The sequence below is a fragment of the Lissotriton helveticus genome, chromosome 3_1 (assembly GCF_964261635.1).
Source record: "Lissotriton helveticus chromosome 3_1, aLisHel1.1, whole genome shotgun sequence".
In the NCBI taxonomy this organism is placed as follows: domain Eukaryota; kingdom Metazoa; phylum Chordata; class Amphibia; order Caudata; family Salamandridae; genus Lissotriton; species Lissotriton helveticus.
In genome coordinates this window covers 581,223,389-581,248,950 of record NC_136061.1, presented here as the reverse complement: position 1 = coordinate 581,248,950, position 25,562 = coordinate 581,223,389, and the positions used below count along the sequence as shown (strand labels likewise).

The 25,562-nt window shown below is 44.6% G+C and overlaps 1 protein-coding gene across 1 annotated transcript in view; it reads right to left on the bottom strand.

The window, feature by feature from the left end:
* The window catches only part of SLX9 (SLX9 ribosome biogenesis factor), a 538,634-nt gene extending 532,974 nt beyond the window's left edge, over nt 1-5,660 (bottom strand). The window contains exon 1 of the mRNA XM_078680551.1: nt 5,392-5,660. Coding sequence (XP_078536677.1) covers nt 5,392-5,559 — 168 coding nt within the window. The 5' untranslated portion in view covers nt 5,560-5,660. The remainder of the gene's footprint in view (nt 1-5,391) is intronic.
* Between the last annotated feature and the right edge of the window lie 19,902 nt (nt 5,661-25,562).

Genomic DNA, 25,562 nt, shown 5'->3' with positions numbered 1-25,562 from the left:
CTGGATTGGATGTTTGACCTCGGTCACTTTCCTCAGGGCAGGATTACTTATACTCTTATGCTTTAGCGTATTTTTTTATACTGTGTCAGCACTTGCTGTTGTTTTTAGTTCCTTTGCATTTCGTCTTGTCTTTTTTGATGTGAACTAGCATTAATATGCAATGTATGTCATTGGTTGCCTCCCTGACTGTAGTGAACTGGGTTTGTCTTGCATTTATCCACCCACTTATTGCCCCCTTTGTAGCTACTCGATGCTGATCTTCGACTCCGACAGTGCACCGAGGCCTGCTAAAGGTAAAGTCTAATTGTGCTACAATTGCCTAAGGACTTTAGCACCCCCGTAAATGGCACTCCAGGTACCTAGGGCATGGGTAGTAAAGAGGGTCCCTACAGGCTGCAGCCACCCTAATGGACCCACATCCATTCCACACTGACTGCCCTTGCAGGCTGCTTTACATGGTGCAAACCATGAGTGAAAACACAACATGACACACTCCTGTTGTCTTGCCAAAGTCACTGCATCTAATATATGTAAGTCATGCTTACAGCAGGTCTTTGAGCCCAGAGGCAGGGTGCATTATATTTTATGTGAGGACATATCTGCATTAGCAGATGTGCCCCTGTTATGTCAAGTTCTATAACTAGATATTGCAAGTGATCGGGGTAGCCATTTTAAAAGCATGTACTGGACACTGGCGAAAACGAGTTTCCCAGTTACATGATGCCTTCACTGAAAGTAGGGATGTTTGGTATTAAACATCTCGTATTAATGAACCCACACTGATGCCAGTGTTGGATTTATTAATTAATACATGCACACAGATGGCACCTTAGAGGTGCCCCTTAAAAACCTACCAGTCTCTGGTGTGTTGACTGCCTGATTCTAGCCAACTGGGTGCCGGATGAGTATCTGACCCCCAAAGATGAGGGCCTTTGCTCTCAGGAGGTCAGAAACAAAGCCTGCTCGGGAAGAGGGTGTTAACACTCCCTCCCACAGGATGATCTGATGATTAGCATTCCAAGGCAGGGGAGTTTCAAAGAAGCCACCACCTTTGAAATCAGGGATGGATTCCCTCACAGGAGAGGTAGCCAACCCCATGTGTCCAGAGCCCTTTGGTACCAATTAGCTAGTCAGGGGATCCCACCCCCAGGCTAGTACAACGCCTAAGGTGGGTTACTTGAAATGAACACGACCTTTCAGAGTTGGCCATCTTTATGATGGCAAACGTAGGGATTCTGGGACAGGCTTATGTCTACTCCCACCGGAAGTGGTCATATAGGGGGCGCAGTGACCCCAGGGGTAACTAGCCCATTGGCTAATACCCCTCACTCCCCTTAATGCCCCTGAATTGAGTATTTAGGGAACCCCCTGATACCAAAACTTCAGATTTCATTAGACACAAAAGACAGTGGAAGAAGAAGACTGCTGACCTGAGAACCGAGGAGCACAGCTGACTTAGAGCCATCCGCCTATCTGCTACACCCGACCTTCGTGGAGCAACTGATTCGTCCTGACGCTGTGCAGACCTAAAAAACACAGAGGGCAGCCAGTGCTATGCAATCTGCCAAAGGAAGTCACTTGGAGTTGAGCAGTTAATCCCCTGCAGCCGCAGGCATCAAAGAAGCAAGACCCGTTCCCTCTTCCAGCTACCTGCGGAGTCTACAGACGCAGCAGCCACCCAGGAAGAGGTAGCAGCACTCCTACAGGTCTGATCCGTCCTTCCTCCAAGTGTGAGGATGCCTGGGCCGACTAGATTTACACAGTATCAATCCCGGGGGTCGTGGACCCCTTGCAGCAGCCAAGGCTTGTTGAGCCCAGACCGCACACCAATGACAAGGAAAAGTGACCTACATGTCAAGGGACTTCAGGGACATTGAGACACATCTTGAGTGTCTCAGCTGTCCTGTTTGCCCCTCTGCAGCAGAAACCAAGACAAAGAGTGAGTCTGAGACCTCAGCCACCCGACGCCTCAAAGCACCTATGCACCCGTGCTCCAGATCCCAAGTCCAAGCGAGGTGACGGTACCAATGGAGACCACAGACCCACAAGAGCTGATCCCACAATTGGGTTTGTCCAGACTGGTCTTCCAGTTGCCACCTGCAGCCTTTTTCTGCAGGCCCCCTCTACCCACGAGTGACTCCAGCACAGAACCCTGTTGCCAAAAGACACTGTGGCACCCGAGCCTCACAGCCCAAGGAAAAGTACACCAACTGTGTCCCTAACTGCCCAAGCATCTCAAGGGTCGAGCACTGCCATGGGTTCCCCTTAGACTGGTGCCCCAGACCCTGCTTGCAGCCTCTTTGTAATCGGACTGTTCTCCAATCGAAGTAAATTGGACACCCCATGCCGTAACACATCTCTGCGCCCGGACGCCCCAGAGCATCCTGAGGTGGTCTGTTGGTGTGGCCTTGGACCCTGCCCCATACTCGCCTTAAGTCAAGAAGAACTGTCCCGTAAGTTGCTGTCAAGTGTCCGATGCAATACCTATTTTTCCTCAATACGATTACATTGGCCGATCCAGAAAATGCAAAGTCCATTTCTGAAAACTTTAAAAATGAATTACTCAAAAACCACTTACTCGATTCCGATGATCTTGGTAACTACATATATATTAAAGTATGAATTATTTTAAAAAATTGGGGTTGCATTTCTTTATTGAGTATGGGTCTCATTTACTGTCCTTGTGTGTGTAATAAATGCTTAGAACTACCCTCTGATATGCCTAACTGCTCGCCCACGCTACCTTAAAAGAGAGCATTTAGGTTGTCATTTGTCCCTCTGTAATTCCTTTGGGGGTTTGCCTTGACTCTCTACACAGTGTACCTCATTTTGGTGCACTGTATAGAGTCAGCTTCCTACACAGGCCATCTATGTCCCATATCGATATTCCACTTGTTAAGAGGTGTCCTGCCCTCTATAGATGTCCATTCAGTTGTCGGTCTGGCCATTTTGGTTCTTTGGTAATTTTTTGACCACTGGTAATACTGACCTCTTGTAAGGGGTTGTTTCATATCCCAAATAAGACTTAAAGTGATGGCAGTTTGTTGCATTTGAGTCATTGCGCAGTTGCTTGTCTGAATTGGGGTTTATAATCATTTTTCCATAACATCTGACTGCATGGGGTATTGATCAAAAACTTTACACTGCTTGGTATATTGTCATAGTGTAACTATCGGAAAAAGGAAGAAAGACATTGTGGTAATGCTTTCACTATGTACCAGTAATACTTCTCAGACTACTATCCCTTTCCCCTTTGCAGTCTCTGTACATATAGTACAGCAGTCTTGTAAGGAAGGGTTTAGCATGAACTGTTAAGTATTCATATCCTCTTGGCAATGTGAGGGCCTAACAATATGTGTTAATTTTAAATGGCATACAAGGTTACCTGTTTTCCAGACATGATTTGCCTGCATAATAGAAGGATTGAACTGGGAAGAGGTGGACTCAGAGACCCACATTAAGAATGGCCCAAAATGGGCTGTTCTTTACATGAGCACCAGTTATAATGCACAAGACCACATTGATTTTTCAAGCATGGGCAGATTAATTGATTTGCCCAGAATCACAGGATGTTGATCTCGATGCCAAGACCTAAACCTGGCATCCTACAGTTCCAAAGTCAGGCACAAAGATATGAGGTTCACTGAATGACTGTTTGTATTATATTAGCTCTACCAGGGCTTTTGAAGTGCCCATAACAAATCATGTTTTGTGAAGGTGTCAATAAGAAGAGTGCGGTGAGTGCCGTACACCATTCATATTTAACGCTTAATTAGGCGCCTGTCATGAAAGAAAATCAGAAAACATCCGACCCAAATAGCGGTGGCAATCCTCACGTACCACTACTGGTCCCTTACTTCTGACAGTTTCTGCCACCACCTTCACCGGTGCATCTTTCACTGCAGTCCTACTCTGCAGCCCAACCAGGAACTATATTAAATGTAAACCTGAAGCAACATAACTAGACCGCTACATGCAAGAAATGTGAGCAGAGGGACAGAGCCAATCACAGTGAGCTGCTACAGACTGCCATGGAAATACAAAAATGGCCACACGACAAAGACTGGATGCTCCCATACGGTACTTCTGCAACGTAAACAAGCGAGATAAAGTCGCTATCTGGACAGCACGTTTGTTACAGGCGTGTTTGTTGTTTACATGTAGCATGACTCGTGGGGTGGTCAGGGCGCTATAACTGTGTGAATAATGCATACATGCTAACATTTCAGAAGACGAAAGTGTAAGATTTAAAAAAGAAAAAGAAATCGGGAGGGCGACTCTAACAGTGTTTCAGACCAGGAAACATGAATGTATACGAAGTGTTTACTGAATACAGGAGTCGTGGTTACCAAGTAAAGACCTGATAAATGTACAGTCGTGACAGGTCACAGACTTGGTATATGTACTGCTGCTTACTCTGCATTGATTTTCATTTTCTGGAACAGTAGAAGCACAGGATGGCAACTGCACTTGAATGCTATGTTTGTTTGACATAATAAATGCAAAATAAGGTTTAAAAAAATAATATATATATATATCAGAAAAATGTATTTCCCCCACTGACTTCTATTGAACGAGAGACAATTTCAGGCAAGAGACAGAAAAAAGTCATTGTGTGCTTAAAAAAGGTGGAGTCTCCCGCCTGAATTGGGTCTATTGGCATGTATGATCATGTATTTTAGTGCGGTGATGCGGACACCGTTGGTCTAACCCCTGATATGCGATACTTGGCAGGGCTGTGAGTGACAGTTCGCCGGACTGATACTAACACGTGCATTATTTCCCTTTTTTTTTTAAAAAAAAACATGCTTGATCAAGAAACCTGTATCAGGCCCAACAGCAGCATTCTATGATAGCATCCTAATTAACATTTTGGAAAGTGTTCCATATGTGTAAAAAAAATACTCTGAAGTCACTACACTGTATCTTACAAACTTACAAAAGACATGCCACAGATAATTTATAATTGCTACAAGACTTCTAAGTTTTCTTGATGCCCCTTTCATTTCTGAGTTTGTCATGCCAACTTCCTGACCAACTTCGTATGTCCACGTTAGCTGCTCTAGCATTAGGTTATCCATAATCTTTCCTCTTCTGTGTCTTACTCGCTTCAAATGTGTACGACTTAAAAATCGTTGTCTTTTTTGTGCATGTCGTATTTGTCAACATTGCCATCCTATAAGCCAGACGAAATACTTAATTATTTAATATATCCTCTGCCTACTGACAAGCTGGTCAACTATGGCAATCAGGCTACTCCAGTTTTTTGTTTTTCTTTTTCAGTGATGTGAATGGTCTCCCATTCATATTTCTTGATCCAAGTGCTTGGGTATGTCTTTCATGTCTACAGTCCTTTTTTCCCGTTGTTTTACGAGAGTCCAGCCCGCTTACCTTCCCCCCCGGGGGCGCTGTCCATCCAGCTGAACCTCGCAGTCGGGCCGCCTGTGAGAGCTCCTGCTCCTCTTGGCTCCCCAAAGCATCTTCCCCCGTCTGTTGCTCCCCTGCTAGTCGAACGGCCGCAGCGTGCAGCTTTTGGCGAACATGCTTGATCTTCCCCATCTCTGCAAGTCACCCGAACTACAAATAACAGCACACACGTGGAAGGAGCCGGACCACAACATCCGCCTTTACCGGAACGGAAGCAACAAGGTTGCTCTCCCTGAGCTCTACCAACACTATGGAAAAACTAAAACAGCGTCGTCCCGGTTCAAAAACAGTGGGGCAGGGCTAGATAGGCATCTGATATTTTTCCTTCAGTTTGCTGCGCTTTAACAAGCAATACCCGAATCACATGCTGTTGGAGCGGTTTTTTAGCAAGTTTATAACCTCTAAGTGCCCTTTTTAAAGACCTGTGTAGTGACCTCTTCATCAATAATATGACATCCAGGAATTGGTACAACGTATTTATTTGACTCGTAGTTCAGGAGATAAAAGTGCATGCAGCAGATCATACAGGTAACCGTAAATTGAATCATGACATTCTACAATCCCAGAACACCCTTCAATAAAGTTCTATTACATAGTATAATTCCATTGCTCATTAAAGAAACATGCAACCACTACACATCCCCCTTCTTTATAAAACTAAACATAAACAAATAAATAAATATTCACAAACGCTGAGCTGCCTGAGTTTGTCACTCCAGAATAGTGTATCTCATCTGCAGAAGGAACCTGGATAATTTGATCTGCAAGGATATCTAAAACATGCGTGGAAGTAAAAGAAGCGATAGGCAAGACTAATTGCTACACCCTGCACATCCCCTTCCTTAAGATTTGCAAACAAAAAAAAAAACAATTAAATATTATACTCTCTACCACTATCTACCACGTCTTCTGAATCAAAATTAGCCTCTGGTTATACAACTAAGCTAAGAAAAGTGTTCACTGTAACTTTTGCGATGCCTAAGCTTTAGTACTGCTATGAATATATACATTTTTTTTTTTTTTTTTTTTATACTTCTTCCAGGGGTGGTGTAAAGCAATGAATTCTACCTGAACTAGTTGCAAAATTCTACAACACATCTGCTTCAAAATGGAACACCACTGTTAAGGCAGCCTAATACGAAAGTAACAGTGGATTCCATTTTTTTTTTAACATACTTACTTGTCAAACTATGCTCATATCAATATGTTTTAATACTTCTATCGGTCCAAAAGATTTCTGGAACATTTTACTTTTGGAACTTAGTTCAACATTTTAACCCCAGAAGATAATCTCTATGTCATCTTCTTTTAATACCACCCCAGGAAATTTGCTAGAAACAGTACACAACATATAATATTTGCAAAAAAAAAAAAAAAATTAAACAGGCATAATATCTTAAAATACCGAATCAATACACTACATAAGTTTGGGTCCTGGGTAAATCCCTAAAGCAGCATAGAATGCCTACTGTTAAGCAAGGAACACACTGTATATTATGAACGAAAACTTGTAGACTTGTAGACATCTTATTTATTCTAGCTGAAGATCAAGATAAAACTTCCCCTATTTAGTATTATAATTAGGTGAGCTACTTCCAGCAACCAAAACAACGAGAAAAGGACGAAACTTCCCGCAAAGGGATATAATGCTGAATGTATCCATACTCATAACCAGAATACCCATACCCAGGATATTTGAAGAAAAGGAGAAAAGTGGCCACAATTGTTTGACCCTAATCTCTGAGAACTTTCAGGGGCTGATGTTCAATAACTTTAAGTCCCTCCACCCTAATACCGGTGGATCATTTCTTGTAACATACAGTTTTCCCATAGCATGCCTTCCCTTAAAACGAAACATAAGGGTCCTAAACCCTAGAATATCAACTCTTCCTCCTGTAAAACTTTCGGCAATAACATCATCAGTTTCTAACCACCCTCCTATTTTATCCACAAAGTGACTTTTCCACATCTCTTGCGGCACCACAGTGAACGGTGAACTCGAATCTACCACCAATCGTAATATAATTCCACTCACAGAAATATCGCAAAAAGGATTAAATGATGAGACATTAGAGGCTCCTGAATCCACTTTGTTCCACCTTGATGCAGAACAATTACTCTTATGTCGAACACGCACCTCTTTTTTTGTTCTTTCTGTTACATCTTCGCGAAAAATGTCCACTCATTGCACACTCCCAGCACAAGGTAGAACTAACAGGAAATTTTTCAACGTGAGCCACATGTGAATAACCTCCACCTCCAACACAATTTACGTTGGTACATTTCTCTATCTCATTACTTCTAAATCTTCTTCTAACATGGAAACCTGTTTTCCCTTCCTCAAACATATCGGTTTCAAGATTCTTATACCTTGTTCCCTCTTCTACCACTTCTCCTGCCGTTTCTACTGACGTCTTGTTACCTTGCGATAACATCGCTTTAGAACGAGGATTAGCCAATCCTGCCTTTCCAACAAAGGCAATAGTATCTGTAAGACAGTTAACCCCTAACTTGTCCTGTAAAGACCTGTTCCTGGTATGCCCAACAACCCGGTCAGAAGTTAATTCCTTGTAACATAGAGCAAATTCACAATCCTTCACTAACGCCAAAGGAGGATCTAAAGTCTTCTGGGTTTTGTTTGCACTATCACAATTGAAACATTCACGAACTTTTCTCTCTATATCAACCTCAATCTTAGGCCTCCAATACAAGACCTTTATGTTTCTCTTGGTGCGAGAGATCTCTGGGAGCTCTGCATGGCCTATATCCATAATCCTGTCTCTAATACCTGAATGAGGCACAATCCTTCCTCCCCTGCAAACAAATTCCATTTTCATACTCAGTTCATCTCGCACTTTCCAAAATGGCCTCAATTTTGGATCACCCTTAGCTTTGGTTGACCAACCATTAACGATTTTGTCCTTGACTGCATGCAAAATTGTGTCATCCTGGTATTCCTTCAGCCACACTTGTTCAGAAAGGCCAGGAACACTATCAAACACACCAGCTGCATTATAACCTTTCCATGGAACCCTGTCTAATTCTGAATTTTTGTTCCTGGTGGTAACCGTTTTTGATCCATTTGCTGTCAGAGACATTATTGATCGTTTTACAGAAAACGAAAACCTGAAAGAAAAGTGGTTAGTTATTAGAAATGACTTTTCCGCAACTGATGTCTAACACAATATCTAGACAATTATTTGAAATACCACTTCATGCGTGATATCTTCGTGAAACAACAATTGAAATTCGAAAAAAAAAACACTTAGTTAATAATGTGTTCATATAAATTTGAATAAACCACTTCGTGAATAATATTGTCAAATAAATTTGAATAAATCACTACGTGAATAATGGTTCCAATTAAATTCGAACAAACCACTTCGTGAATAATATTTTCATATAAAGGGAAACCGCAGATACCAAACAATTCTTGTATTCGTTGAAAAATGAAAGCAACCACTAACTGAAAAATGTCTTCATGTAAAAGGGATACTAATTATATCTTCATAAAAAAAAAAACTTCTTTCAAACACGAGTTACAAAGTGGCCTAATATCAGACTGATGCTTCAAGAAATTACTGTTACAAGTAAAAATGACTTGTTCCCGTCAGTGCTTCTGCCTTTCCTGAAATTTCCACAACGCAAGTAGTGGAACATATAACTCTTTTAAGTACAACCTGCAAAACAAATTGGGTTAGTAATACATACATACACGGTGGTCCAATATTAAACTGATGCTTCACGAAATTTCTGTTACACGTAAAAATGACTTGTTTCCATCAGTGCTTCTGCCTTTCTTGATATTTCCACAACGTGAGTAGTGGAACATATAACCCTTCAAAGACCTGTAGAATTTATTCTTTTTTTTTTTTTTTAAGATAGTCAACAACTGTATCACTAATCGTGATGATGCTATCGCGTTGGAAAGCGAGATGTGAGATGATGTTGACCGGCTAGCTGACGTGTATTCTACGTGTTGTAATTCCAAACTTGAAGTCGAAACAAGTAGTTCACTGGTGTAATTATGAGAATTGCCAGATTAAGAAGTAAAAGCTGTGTGCATCAGCGTGCACAATATTACTCCAAGAAATTGTATGAATATTCTTGTAAATAGTTGTCAGCGTCGAGTTCATTAAACTGTAAGTTCAGTAACTTGAAGATTGTCAAGATTAATGTTACTGAAAGCGTAAAAAGTATGTCGAGAAATATTTGCTGACAAGCTGAAAATACACACAATTGTCCTCAAGAATGCAAAAATAAAATAAAAGAATGGAGTATTTGTGGAAGTACTGGAAATATAATTGTTCTCTTTTAATCTAAAAAGCGAACGAAAAGAATGGACTTCAAGAATAAATTTCACGCTGCATGCACTTTTTAAACTTAATGATATGCTTCATGAAAAATGTGCTATCCAATTTGATTGCTGTGGAAAGCGCTTGAAAATTGAATAAAAGATAGTCATGAATACCCACTTGAAGACTGGAGAAAGCGCTCTTCGTTTCCGTGGTTTTGTTGTCCTAGTAACCACAAGATGGCGGTGAAGAGCGTGATGACGTTTGCGACGTTGAAGAAACACACGTAGGCGCGCTTTGATGCGATGGATGGATGCGCGAGTAGGATTCAATTGTCCAAAATGACGTTGCTGCGCGCATGAAGCTGTGAAGAGCGAGGGTGAGAACGCGGCACTCGGTAAGCGTTAAATGCTTTTTTTTTTTAAAAAACGCACAACGCTAATAAGCCGAATCGCACGCTGGAAAGTAAAGCCAGGAAATATTTCCCCAAAATGATGAGGCTTTCATCAAAGTATGCTGTAGTTCTTCCACCTCTCCTCTTTCAAAACAGTTAATTGTAGAAATACACGCGAGGGCTTCAAATTGAGTTCAGAAGATCAAAACGATAACGTTGGAGCTACAACATTGTAATTATCCACCAACGAATTAGGAAAATAAAGTCTCAAGGGTCAAAGGTGCTTCAAAATTCACAATTCTTTGAATTACTCACGATTAGAGTTGAGAGTGAACACGTAGATGAAACGGTGAATTTTCAAAATAGAAGAAATCGTAGTGGAGGTTGATTACAAGTTGTGCCCATCTCGTTGCCAATCTGTAGTGACCTCTTCATCAATAATATGACATCCAGGAATTGGTACAACGTATTTATTTGACTCGTAGTTCAGGAGATAAAAGTGCATGCAGCAGATCATACAGGTAACCGTAAATTGAATCATGACATTCTACAATCCCAGAACACCCTTCAATAAAGTTCTATTACATAGTATAATTCCATTGCTCATTAAAGAAACATGCAACCACTACAACCTGTCAGTTACTATTTTCAGCCAACATATTTTGTGTATTTTAAACAAATAGCGAGAGTTGCAGCGTTTGTCAAGTTCCTCGAAAAGGGGCGTAAGATATTTATCGAATTAGGCGCTAAAGTGTATTTTCAACATTTTACTGCTATAAAGGCGCGGAGAAGCACAATTTAAAGATGGCGTTTTCGTTAGTCGCTCTGCTCTCAGTTGCCAACAATGGAGTGCTGTGCATCATTGCTTATCTTTGCTTCGCACATTCCGTGATCGTAGCGAAAACGATAAAGAGCCTTGCATAGGCAGTCCCGTTTCTGTCTTGTTTAAATTAAATAATTAATCGAATCTTAAATATGGGATTAAATTGGTTAATTCTTACGCACGGGGATCATGCACGCTGGAATCATATTTTTGCAATAAAACGAAGTTGACCCAAACCATCGTGAACTCTTGCTAGGACATTGAGCCCCTATTTTACTGTTTATTTTATTTAATGCATTTTTATAAAACGCGGACTTTACCTGAAGGCGTCAGAGCACTGTACAATAGAACCAGTTACGTTACATGAGAGAACTGTTGCAGGAATAGAACAAACAAAAACAGCATGAACAGACTGTACAGCAAAAGTAAGAATAAATATGACACATTTTACGATGACTAAAGAACTTCCTGGCGAACAATAGCAGGCCATAGAATCAAAACAATGCAGGCAAAAGGAACACAATTTCAAAAACAGCAAGCACAGGATGTATAAGCAAAAATATAAACATATGTGACAAATTTAGAATGACTAAAGAACTTCCTGCAGGGTCTGAGAAGGAGGGAATTAGTTCTGAAAGTGTCTTTGGAATAAAAGAGATTTGAGGTCCGCTTTGTAGATCTGGATGGAGGTGATGGCACGGAGCGAAGGAGGAAGCGAGTTCCACGTTCTCACCGCATTACCTGAGAACGATTGTGCCAACAGTTTTTCTCTTTTGAAGGAGGGGGGTTCAAGAAGGAACTTTTCCGCATTCCGAGAAGGTCTTGAGCCTCCAGACAGTTTGAGTTTATTCGCCAGATAGCGAGGGGAGGAAGAGCAGGGCCGGACTGGCAATGCCGGGCACCGGGCAATTCCCCGGTAGGCTGCCAGGGGTGGGGGCCGGTTTTATGGCGGGGGCCGGTTTTGCTGCTGGTTGAGGCGGGGGCCGATTTTTTGTGATGCACTCAGTACAGTAGTCACTTACTTACTACTGTACTGCTGCGTCTGCTGCTTCTCATTGTTTCCTCGCTCGGTGGGGGGAAAAAACACCATTTAATTAATCTCTGCTCGTCAGTGCTGGATAAATAATGCAGCAGCAGTCAGGGTCATTTTTGGAGGTCGTTCGGGTCACGCGCGTGCGCCGTCTGCACAGCCTGCTCAGTCTTCAGTTCACACTAAGTTCACCCACCTTAGGGGGATGGGGCGGGCACGGCTTTTGGTGGTAATACATGCGCATTGGGGCTCGCGCTATAAAAAGTGCGCGTGACCTACTGATTCCAGAACCCTGAGAGTGAGACCGTGACAACGAAAGGCCCTATCTCGCAGTCGCCATCCCTGAATTTTAATTATTTCTAGCCGTAGTAGTCCCCCCGCGGCGGCCACTGCCCTGCCTGTCCCAGTGTGAGTGTCTAGTCCCAGTGTCCCACTGTCCCTGGCTGCTGCCGACGGTTTGCCAGTGCCGCCCGCCGCCAGGTGAGTGTTGTTTGCATTTATGTATTTGCAATCAGATATTCTCATATCTGCACACTGTGCATTATCTCAGATAATGCACAGTGCGCAGATAGGAGATGTGATGTGAGATAATAAGAGGAGCAACTACTTACTGGGACGCTTGGCGCACCGTGCACGTGAACGCTTCACAAGAAATAGAAACTGCTTGGTGAGGAATGCATATTGCGCAAAACAAAGTAAATTCGTCCAAGTGGCGCCTCGCGACTTTACCTTCGTGGGTGGAAATCGGCTGTGGCTCTTGCTTTCCGCGAATGTGCCTGTACTGAGCAGCACTTCTGCCAAGCTCTCGTGAGTGTTGTGCTGGGACGTGGTGAACGTCGCTTCATCCTGCATGATAACTAATCAGGGGGCTGCTGAAAAATAGCCTCTTTTATGCTACCCATTGAAGGAGGAAACGAGTTCCACTTTCTGTACACAGCTGGTGTTTAAATATTTAGCTACTTACCTAAAACACACAAATTATACAATCTTAGTGAAAGCAACTTCTAAAGACACTTTATTCGTCTCAAAATTATTTTAAACGCACGTCCCACACATCTAGGGACGGCCCGGGCAGGCAGAGAAGGATCGGCGTCTCTTCCTTCCTCCTCAGTGAAGACAAGGTCAGTGCCGACCTCTGCTCTGCCGCTGACAGATGCCCCTCTCTCTTTCTCACTCATCCTCCCTCTCTTTCTGTCTTGCTTTTCCTCACTTACTGGATACCGTGACTTCAAGAAACGGTTTCTCACCCTCTCTTTTCCACTTTCGTTTATTTGTTCCTCCGTGAAATGGATCCAAAAACGAAAAACACTTTTGCTGCTTTGGGACGTAGAGAAATAAATGGTACAAAATGTGAAAAAATAACTAAGCAAATATTGCTTTATTTTATAGGTGGTTCAACGAGATCTTAGAGAAAATGTAAAATAAAGCAGTGGCCAGAAAGCAAGATTTGGAGCCTGGTCGGTGCAGAACTATGGGTGACTTGTGGCAACGGTTAGGACTCAGTTCACCTCTTGACTGAGTCGGGAGTTACATAGGCTAGCTCCTTTCCACTTTCTTCTTGCACTACAGTTGCTACTCTCTGTTAAAGAGGTTCTCAGCAAGACCCTTAACGTACACAGGTGAAACACTGGCTTAGTCAGAGATAAAAGTAAAAATAAACAATAGCAGCAATAATTACAATAATGATTATGACTAGAACAAAAAAGTCCAAGTGCGACCCTAAAGTTTGCTGATGAAATACATATGCTTATTGTTGGGACGCTGGGTATGACGCTCTCATCTCTGTGTGCCGTATTACACCTGATCTCCCAAACATGCATGCTTTCAGGATCGGAAGAAGATGGGGGGAGGGTCCTCAGTGTGTGGGCACCACTTGAAGACAATGGCCATTACTTGCTGGCAGCAAGGAAATGTTTGTGAGAGATGGAACATAAATAAAAGGCATGTCACTCAGCCAAATATAATTTGGAACCCTACTCTCCGTATTAACGTGCTTGCACACTCCTACCTACCTACACAGCCGCTTTACGCTTGAGCGACTCTCGACATATCCGCCCTTTTTCTGACTCCAGGGGTGATAATCGAGTTTACTCTGCAATTGCTAAGCGTCTCCTCGTCCTCGAGCGCCAGCTGGAACTGCTTTTAAATTAGGTATCTGTTATGTAGTGGTAGGTGATGTCCCCATCGGTAAGGGCCTCTGCTTTTCGTAATGCTTATATCAGTGTGTCTATGAATTCTGCAGGGTGTCAGAAGGGGCCTGTGGGCATTGGGAGGTCGTATGTTTTGCTGTTTGAGCATGATAAGCCTCTTAGCTAGATCCGCGATGTAGGTGCGCAGGATGTTGTCACCCACCTGGACCCTCACCCTCCTCACCGCAGTTGGTGAATCTTAGGGTGGCAACGCAGGTATTCGTCAGCCCTGGTATCAGTGCGAGACAGGAAAACACAGGAGGAATGCGTATGCTGGGAACGGTAGCCCTTTACTGCACACAGTTATGGCGAGAGTGGCTTAACTGCAGCATTCCATGGATGTCTGTGTTGAGGAGGTGGGATTTACCTCATAAGTAATGATTTGGCGAGGACGAGGGCCTTAGAGGTAATGAATCAGACCCTTAAACTTTCACAACTCCCTCCGGTGATCACTCTACATGATGGATACATGCACCCGTGTATTCGCTCACATGACAGAACTTGACACTTTACATCACACAGCTTGTTCCAATTGAACATCAAGGGTGTAGTGAAAGCTTCAGCTTGTGATCCGGAAGCAGGGGTTCAGGAGACAAGGGGTCCTCTGCACCCCAAAGATGGCTGTATTTTTCTAACCACTTGGTGGCAGCTGGGGCCATTTCTTGCTTTCGGGCATGTGAGCCTGAGGCCATTGCTACGCCGCTGCTTGTGGTACATCAAGGACTCGGACATTCTATGTTTAGCGGACTTTTTTGCCTAAACACTTAGATCGGCATGGGCTGCGAACAATGAAGGATTCACTTTACTGTCACGAAAGACTGGATTAGTGACGTGTGTTAGCATCCCCCTTATGCTTTCCAAGGCAAGATTATACATTCAAAAACAAAAGAACGTGCCTAAACTGATACGTAAATTAAACCACAACTTTAACTCTATAAGGTAGAAAAACTTATTTCAGCCTGAGATGTTGCTAGTCAATAGCGATTTATTCGTTTGATTTAAAGCAATTTTTGACAAAATCTTTTTTTGTTTTATATACATATACCACACCATTATTCCATATACGAAGACTCATTCAACTGGTCAGACATATCACACTCATTCAATCTCAGACATCCATATGTACACAAAAATGAAGAATTACTGGAGATTACCAGGAAAGAAACTTAGTGATGGGGAAAAGGAAACAAAAAGGGGAGACAAAGGTTGCTCAGGAAATAAACATTTGTGATATATCAAACATGTATATATACACTTAGAAATTAATCACAATCAACTTGATTGATGGAACACACTGTATATACATAAATTAGAGCATTCAAGTTGTTAATTTGAGAATTTAGTGGGAGCAACACTTTGTGCAGAGGCCTACGCGTTTCGAGTCCCAAGTGGTATCTAGTGAGGGGACTCTCGTCAGGGCCAAAGGTAATATCTGGAAAAGAAGGGGAAAATATCTCTAAGTAAGGGAATTCACTCGAGACAGTTCAAAACAACTAAGAGCAACCACCATTTACTCGAACAGCTTACCCTACTGGTCTGCAAGGCCACTTGAAAGGTGTAGAAATGTGTCTAGTATAGACGCGCAGCTTTTCAGTCTTGGGGTTCTCGTGTGCACACTAGAAGGCAAAGGGGTCGGGCATAAGCCTCAAGTGTTCACACGGGGTGGCTTCTAAATGTGAGAAAGTCATAGAATGACTAGCTCTTACCTCGCTTAGTCTGAGCGGGCCCCCAGAATACAGCGGCAGGTTTAAAGTCCACTGTTAAGGTTAGACGAAGGGGATGGACGAAGTCCGGGGGGGTGGCCTAGAAAAGACAAAGAATATGTCAGGGACGGTGTATATTTAAAAAAACGTCCCGCAATGCCATGCTCCTAACATTCAAATTACTAGAGTCCGCTCGTGGGCAGTGTAATACAAGATGACAGATGGCATAAATACCTGCAGAGAGGCTGCACCCGGGCTTAGTAGATGTACAAGACGGACGTTTTTTAGAGGGATTCCTTTTAATTCTTTAGTAGACTCCTGCAAGGGAGTACAAAACATTAGTAACGGAATTAAAGGAATTAGAGCTGGCACTCAGATTGAAGGCGGACACGGCAAACCCACCTAATGACAGGACTTGACTCTTCTCCCGAACTGGCGTCGCTAATGCGCTAATCCTTCGCGCATGCGCCCGGGACAGAGCATTCTGCTGAAATAACTGCGTGCGCCAGGGAAACTGTTCTCTTGCGCATGCGCACAAGTATTTTACCCTTCAATTCTATTCACCGGTGTTATGGTGGGGAATCCTGGCCTGAGCGCAGTCGGGGTGACTAGTCTCCTGCGCAGGCGTGCTGCGTTTTAAAGGAGAATTGCACAAATTCAAACTTTTAAAAGAGGAAGAACACATCGAGTTGTATGGCCACCTGTTCTGGCATACAAACACGAGTAGAACACAACCTCGTAGGATCTCCACTGTCTGTGGGGGGGGCAGGACAGGGAGTACAGCCGGACAGTACAAGAGTTATTAGAGTTTATAAATTTCAGAAAGCTCATTCAGCCCAGTAACTGCCGTGTTGAATTTGACAATAAGGAGTGCTTCCCTTTTGGAGAGCCTGGCATCCCAGTCGCCTCCTCGGGGGTCACGCTCCACCTTTGAAATGATGGTCCATTTAAGGTCCTTTATCTGGTGGGACATTCTATTCCAATGGTTGACCAGTGGTGCTGTCTCGACCCGATTTTTTAGCCGGGATTTGTGTTGGGAAATTCTTTGTCTTTTCACTTTACTGTCACGAAAGACTGGATTAGTGACGTGTGTTAGCATCCCCCTTATGCTTTCCAAGGCAAGATTATACATTCAGCATCAAGCATTATCTACGTCATAGGCTTTCAAAAGATGTTTAGAGCTTCCTTCCTTCACAAAAATAATCAGTGACAGTGCTTACGTTTGCTCTTTCCTTTTCATAATTGTCACGCAGGAAGTTTATTCGCTCGAAGTCGAAGGTTCGCCGTTTGCCCCATGTACCTGTTTCCATAATGCTTGCATGTCCACTTGTGAGTGTGGGACTCTCAATGCTGGGGACAGGTTTTGGGTGAGTGGAGCAGGGTGGTGCTCCAGATGTGTTTGGCATATCTGTTCGTTTCACTGCTTGAGAGACCAAGGGCCGAGCTGGCCCCCGGATATCTCACAATCTCATTGGGCCTCTATGCGCCATTATTGGGTGTGCTGCTGCTTGCAGTCGCATGTCAGGTGGTCAAGCTGCTCTGGGCTGCCCTCTAGTCTTTCATGCCAGTTGGAGCATTGCCAGCATTACCTCAACTGCCCCCGGTTCAGACTCAGAGCACAGACGTGTGGATATCCCTGCACCTCACATGCACTACTTTGTATGGGCCTGGGCCCGAACTGACTCTTGTGCCCCTGTCTCATGCCTCTGCAGCAAATCATAGGCCTTGTCTAGCCCCAGCATCCCATTCTGGCACCAACAATTGCCTTCAAAATCCTGGCACCCTCTCCATCTGGACAGGCTACGATTAACTTTAGACCTTAACAGAGACTACTGCCCGGCCCTGCACACAAGCATATCTACTCTGCTTATTGCACAGTATGACTTAATTCTCCCAGCACCTCACATGTGCTCCACAGACTGTGGTACCAGCAATTAACAAGGGACGCCAGAAGCTTTACTTCAACTGCTAAATCAATACAGCAGCCATGTAGCACCGTTGTGTAACGTTCTACCTGTCTGTTCCTCTTCAGAAGCCTGTAGGGTCCTTTTTACACCTATAGGTAAGATTCGAACATTGGCAAATGTATATTGTACAACCGGGTGCCACTACTTGTGATTCTTTTTCACACAATTTGTATCATAGCCTTCCAACTGAACGATGTTTCCTTCAAGTGTGTAAATCCTTAGCTCCTCGACGATCTTCATAGGCAGCCCTCTGCTTTTTAGTCTATGGTGCCATATTGACTGTTTGTGTACCACCCCACTATTTAGGACCCTCTGAAAGAATGTCTATGGGTACATATGACTGGGTGGGTAACCTGGTGCTTTTTAAGGTCATCATCTACTATTTACTGTGCTTTGAAAGCTGATACAATTGAATAAGTAATATAAAATGTGCTGTAAAATTTACCATTTTGTTCTGTTGTTTTCCAAACCCCCCTAGTAGTGGTTGGGCTCGCTCGCTGCGCTCGCTATGCATCGGACGGGGGGCTGGTCTGCCAAAATTTGCCAGGGCTGCTTTCAGTTCCCAGTCCGGCCCTGAGGAAGAGTGCAAAGCTTTGTGGGTGATGCACGCTGTTTTGTAGATAGCTCTAGCCTCGATGGGAAGCCATCGGAGAGAAGACAGGATAGGAGTGATGTGGTCACTTCCTTTGGACCCTGAAATGAAGCGAGCTGCTGAATGGAGGACGGATTTGAGGGGGGAGAGGTGAGATTTGGGAAGGCCAGTCAGAAGAGAATTACAATAGTCAAGTCTAGAGAGAACTAGCGATTGGACCAAGGTTTGTAGGTCATTCTCCAGGAAGAACCGACGAATCCCCCATAAAAGTCGCAGTTGATAACGTGCGCTCTTGGCCATGGAGTTGATGTGTGTGATTAGGTGGAGTCTTTTGTCAAGTATGACACCTAAGGATTTAGCGCAATCCACAATGATGGGTTTACTGTTGAGTAGATTTGATTGATCCATCCAGGCTTGAACAGGAGGCAGAGAGAGAGAGCCAGATATGAGGAGGAATTCCGTTTTGGAGGGATTGAGAATGAGTTGGTGAACTAGCATCCAGTTGTGAATAGTGTTGAGAGTAGAGCTGAGTAGTGAGAGATCATGAGGGGAAGACACCTTGAGGTAGATTTGGGTGTCATCCGCATAGAGATGGTAGAGGATTCCAGATTTGCTTAGAAGGTTCCCTAATGGTTCCAGATAGAGATTGAACAGAGTGGGAGCAAGGATGGAACCTTGAGGAACGCCTTGACCAACCACCAGTGGAGACGAGAGACTATTTGCAATCTCGATCATTTGGGATCTGTCTGTGAGGAAAGAATCAAACCATTTGAGTACTGTGCCTTCCACGCCCATTCTCTGTTGAAGAATGTTAAGGAGGGTGTTGTGATTAATAGTGTCAAAAGCTGCAGAGAGGTCAAGAAGAATAGAAGGCACGATTCCCCTGAATCGAGAATATGCCGCGCATCATCGATCACTTGCAGCAGGGTTGTTTCAGTGCTGCAGTTTTGAATAAAGCCCGACTGGAACATGTCAAGGAGATTATTGTCCATAATGTGTTGGGACAGTTGTTTTGCAACACATTTGTCTGTGATCTTTGAAAGAAAAGGGAGATTGGTGATGGGGCGGAAGTTATTGAGGTCATTTGCATCTGCAGAGTTTTTTTTTAGAAGGGGGGTAACCTGTCCTGTTTTGAGGACATTTGGGAGGGATCCTTGACTGAGGAAGAGATTGACTAGCCTGGTCCAGTAGGAGAGAGTGTTAGTGTAAAAATCAATGGCGATGCCACTGGGAATGGGGTCAGAGGAATGGTTGGAGGGTTTGGTTTCGCGGATGCATTTGAGGAGATCAACCTCTGAGATGGCGCCAAAGTTCTGCCAAGTGACTAAGGATTTTCGCTCCTCGATGGGGGTGGGTGACCTGTTCCACCTGAGATTTTACCTTTTGATCGAAGAATATAGCGAACTCAGTTGCTTTCTTTGATGCATCCTAAGGCTTGATGGTTTGGGGAGAACAATTTGGGTTTTTGATGAGGTCAAAACGTTTTTGGGGTCTGTTTTTAGCTGAATCGAGGAGGGATCTGAAGTGTTATGTTTTTTCCTGGAAGATGTGTTTGTGGTATATGGATCTTGCTGAACGTAAAAGAGAGAGGTTGGGGGTGGATGGAGATTGTCTCCAGTGCTCCTCTAAGATTCTAAGGTTTTTCCTTTCATCATAGAGAGCTTTGTTGAACCAAGGAGCCGATGGGGTGGGTCTTTTACTTTTGCTTTGGAGTGGAGCAACCTTGTCGATTTCAACTGCGAGGATTGAGAGGCAAAGGGGAGTGAGATCGTTGACATCCGTATTGGGGTCTAGACTAGGAAGAGACTGCATAGCAGAATCACATAGAGTCTCAAGATCAATGATTTTTGTGTTGCGGAACCACGTAGAGGCTCTTTTGGGTTGGCAGAGAGTTAAAATGTGAGAGAGGTGAAAACAGAAGGGAATGAGGAAATGGTCAGACCAGTCCACATGGATGGGTGAAGCAGTGGTAATCTGGTCTGATTTGGAGATCACAAGGTCCAGAATTGAGCCCTTGGCATGTGTAATTTCCGAGCAGTGTTGGGCAAGGTCGTTAGCGGAAAGAAAGTGTTATATTTCCATATTATGTGAAGATATTTAGGATCTTTCTCTGAAGAATAAACCTACCTGAAGATATATTTGTGTACCTGATTTTATATCATAACAGAAAGGTTGCAAGCTTGTTGGCAGCCGAGACTTCCATAGAGCCCCAGTGGAGATTGAAATCACCTAGGAAGATCTGCTTGTCGCTCTGTGAATATTGGTCACTAATGAAGTCAATGAATTCCTCCATGAAGGAAGAGCAATTTCCAGGCGGGTGGTAGATGGTATGGAACCTGAAGGGTGTGCCATGATGACCTTGGAATTCTAGGGAGGGGCATTCAAAGGTGCGAAAGAGGGTAGTGGGAGGGGCTTTAATTTGGAGGGTGTTTCTGAAGATAATCGCAACACCTCCCCCGATCTTGCCTGGTCTGTCGTTTCTGAAAATAGCGTAGTCAGTAGGTAACAAAAGATCAAATGAAGTGTGAGAGGAGTTATTAAACCAGGTCTCAGTGAGAAAGAGCATGTCGAGATTGTGGTGAGTGATGGTGTCGGAGATTTCCAGTTTGTGTTTGGTTGCAGATCTGCAGTTATGGAGCATACAGTGTAGCTCTGACGCAACTGTTTTGGTGATGTGAGTGTGTGGACTGATGAGGGGGATAGGATTAGATTCTTGAATGAGGGTGCCCCTTGAGGGGGAGGCTGGTAAGTTCTTACGGAAGAGATGGTCTGAATGGCAAATTGAGTAGAGTTGTTAGGAGAGGCGAGTGTAGGGGAAATGACATTAATGGTCTTGTAGGTAGCCAATAGGTTGGTAATGTCTGTGGAGGATAGATTGTGGTTGGCTCTATTGGGGCGCGGGAGCAAGGAACTCCTCAGGAGGTTGTTCGGGGATGGGGATATCTTAGCACATAGGAGTGAAATGGACGCTTCAAGCAGGGAAATGGACGAGATGAGGGAATCAAGTTTAGTTTCCAGAGAGAGGTGTGCTGAGCACGGAGTGAAGGGTGGCTCAATGGTTAAGGGAGAGAGTGGACTAGGCGAAGGAGGACAGGAGAAAGTGGGGGACCGGGGAGAGTGTTGGGGTGCGGGGGTGGACGGTGGGCGAGGAAGTGAAGTATGCAAAGAAGGGCAGTGGGCTGTGGGGGGCTGGGGGAGATATGTGATGAAAGGGTCTGATGGGGGAAAGAAGGTGGTAGAAAAGAGTGAATGGAGTTACTGAGATATTTTTTACTGGTGTGGAGCACAGGTGAAGAATAGAGATCATGCCTAGGAGGAGAAAGTTGAGTATTAGAAATGGATGGCTGGAGGAGGAGGGGGAGGGAGTGGGGTAATGGGAAGGCCATGGATACGGTTAGGTGAGAGGAGAAGGGGTTGAGCAGGGAGAGGAGGGAGGGAGGTCAAACGGAGGCCACAGGAGTGGGGAGAAGAGAGAGGGTGCAGGTCAGGTACCAAGGGTAATGAAAGGTGAATGTAGGGGTAAAGGCATCAGGCAGAGTGGGGGAGGTTGAGCAAAATGAAAGTTGTGGGAGGAGTGAGGGGCTGAGCAGTCAAAGGGAGGGAATAGGGAGGAATTACCAAGAGGGGAAACAGGGTTGTGAAGCATAGGTGGGAATGTAAGAAAAGGAGAGAAGGGGGGTGAGATTAGTGGGAGGGAAGATGATGGGATTACCAATAAGGGAGGCAGGGATGTGAGGCATGGGAGGTGGGAGAGAAGGTCGTAGAGAGATGGGGGATGTGAGAACAGAATTGAGGGTACGAGGAAAGGGGAAGAGCTGAAAGGGGTGAGGAGCAGAGGGAGGGAGGGGGGAGGGTAAGGCGAGTTGATCAGTAGTTCAAATTGTAAGAAAGGTGGATTAAAAAGGGGAGAAATGGGATGGAATAGGGGAGTTAGGGGGTGAGAGAAGGCAGTGGAATAGTAGGGAGATGCAGGATGTAGGGGTGAAGTGGGGTGTAAAGCAAATGAGGTAAGGGGGAGGTCCAGTTGGGAAGGTGGCAGAATGGGAGGGAAGGGGATGAGAAAAGGGGGGGAAAGGGTCAACCTGTGACTCTCGGGAGAGCGGTCTGAAGGAATGTGTGGGGTCAAGGGGGGAGAAAGGGAGAAAGAAGACAAGTTAGAGGAAGAAGAAGAGGAAGAATCTAGAGAGATAGTAGTCGCAGGGGTGGGACGAAGGGAGTGGAAGATGTGGTCAAAGAGAGAGAGAGACAGGAGTCAGAAGCTTGGATCAAGACAGTGCCATTGTTATAAAGTGTAATGGTGAGAAAGCCATTAAAGCGAGCGGAGGGAGACATTTTTAACCGCTTCCCATGCGGGAAAGAGGAGGAGGAGGATACGTTGAGGGAATTGGAGAAGCTGGAGGACCAGGAAGGGATGTCATTAGTGAAGAAAAGGAAGTCATTTTTAATCTTCCCTATTATGGAATTGGGCAAGAAAGAGGGAATCTGGAAATTGTTTAATGATGTTATGTTTGAACCGTTTAGCTACTGCTTTGGACATATGAGGGGGATACATTACTTTGAAGCAGTTGATTCCAGACTTCATTCGACTGGAAGCCATGATAAGGAGATGAGGTGAAGACGTGGTGTGGTGGACAGAAAAAGGGTGGCCACTAGGGTAGTGAAGGCGGCGCAAAGAGGTAGAATAAGAGGGGGTGCGCAAATTCCGGGAGTCCGTGAGAATAAAACCAATAGGAGTGAGGTCAGAACAGGACCAAAGTTAGATAACCGACAAGGCTAGAAAAAGGTAGAAAGATACAGGGGAGAAGCAGCATTGAATCATAAGTGCATACTTCATCAGTTTCTAAAAGAGGAAGGGGAAGCACCAATCCAAGATGGCCATCAAAGAATTAAAGGACCATTCCTCTTTCTGTTCTAATCATAAGTAGGGCACCAGGGGGCACGCACAAGCTCTTTCCTGACACCAGGTGCTCCTGCCCTGGCCAGGTCCTTTCTGGGGTGCATTGTTCCAGAGCTGTGTTCCACTAATCCAATGGCTTCAGATGACTTTAGAATCACTCCAGGATGATCTTCCTTTTTGACTCGGGCGGGGTGATTGGGCGCTGGCAACTGTAAGTATGTGTCTGCTTCAGCCGGCCGATTGGAGCAACGATCGCACCAGTGCATCTCAGAGATGAGTCTCTGTCGTCAGTCCACAATCGAGTGACTGAGACCTGTGGAAGTCAGAACTGCCCTGACTGCAGCCACAGAGGGAGTATGCCAACCTGCACTCCCTTCATTAGCTCGGCAGCATAGGCATGACCAGTATTTCTCAAGAGTCCCTTTTTTAGGAATAATGGCCTAATAATAAGCGCCTTTACATGTTATAACATGGTGCTCCTCTCTCGCAATGCTTACAAGTCTGAGTGAGAGTCTGCGGTGGCCGCCATTTTAAAGTCAGGCATGCCGCAGCTGGACTCCCCCGAGGAGAATCTTTTGTCTTTGTCCCCGGGATGTGCAGTCATAACCAGGCTTCACAGGGATCCCCGGCGGTGCCAGTCGTTTCCCCTCTTACCGCCAGTATCGGAGTGCAGATGGCGGGCGCGGTCCGTAGCGATGCGGCCTCGTCATTCCTCACCGATGCACCGATCAGACAGTCCTCCCTTCATGCATCGACTCTCAGAGGCGCTGGACCCGGGTGTCGCAACGTACTTTGGGTGTCTTCTTCAACTCAACCAGGGTAATCTTGTCTCTCCGGTCAGCACCACCATTTTGCATCACTCTTGCGAAGATGGGCAGCCGTGGGGGTGATGCCGTACCAGGTTAAGTTGGGCCTGCCAGGTCTATGACACCCACAGGAACATGGGACAGCAGCAGCATCCTTCCCGGTGCGCTCCTTACGTCGCTGCCGCGGCGCCGTTATTCACCACCCTGCGGCTGCCACTGCATGGAATAAAAGCACTGTCGATGCTGAAGAATTCCTCATTCCGGTGTAACGCAAGGTTTACACGTGTGGCGTGAACTCTGTGGATTAGATTTCACGCGATCAGCCACTAAATAAAATAAATTAAATAAATGGTGGCGCTGGGCAGTGGGTTCCCTGCATCCTGGGCTCACTGTGTGCTGGGTTTCAATTTCGATTTTGTAGCCGCCATCATATCTTCCCCTCTTCGTTATTGCGAGATCATAAACACAGCAAATTCACCCTTACTTTTGGTGTGGGTATCTCGACGTTGCTATCATCGTCTGACACAGGCATTCTGATGCACAAAAACGTCCTTTCGCCCCAATATTGTCCAGTGCAACTCTTGGCATCTGGAGGGTAGGTGAGAACGCCTTCCCTGGCCGACAGGTTGGAACAGTGGCCCCGGCCTCGGATTGTCATTGCCACCGTTGGAACACACGTTCCCTTTCTTTCTGATTAGTCTATCAACATATTTTTGTAATAATCATTTTATTGGTATGTTAGAAAAAAACATTTATGAAATTGTATCCCTTAACATTCCCTCTTCCTTTAAGTGGAAATGCTGATATCCTGGAGTGCATTCACTTCACAAACGCTGAATTGGAGGATGCAGCCTGTATAGATTAATAAGAAATAGTAAACAACAAAAAGAGAGATTGAGACACATCAGTGTGAAATCCAGATAGTAAGACATTTTTTCGCCATCACCTGACATGAGGATTATGCTTTCTATTTTTTAATTACTTTATTAACAGCCACTAAAAAACATAAACGACCACAAAAAAATAAATTTAACTACCACTGTGAATAAAACATAAATGAAACCCCACATGACCAACCTCCACCAATTTTGTATCAGGACCGGAGGCGAAGATTATGCACCAGGTCAGTTTCACATGTAGCCTTCAGCGACAAACCCAAGCTATATGTGGTTAGGTGCATTAAGGCATACTCCGATCATTCGTGAATCTTGCTGGATCCACTGGGAGTCCCATTCCTTCCCTTCTAACAGAACCTTCTCAGGTCCAACTTGAATTCTTTCTGGACCTTGCCCTACCTGGATTTTTTGACAGTTGCAACACATCACCACTGCCATATAAATAACCGTAACCTGGTCCTGATAATGGCCAAAATACTTCTACAGGCTGAAATACCGTCGACTTTTACAGAGGAAATCTCTGCGCTATTCCCTCAAGGATAC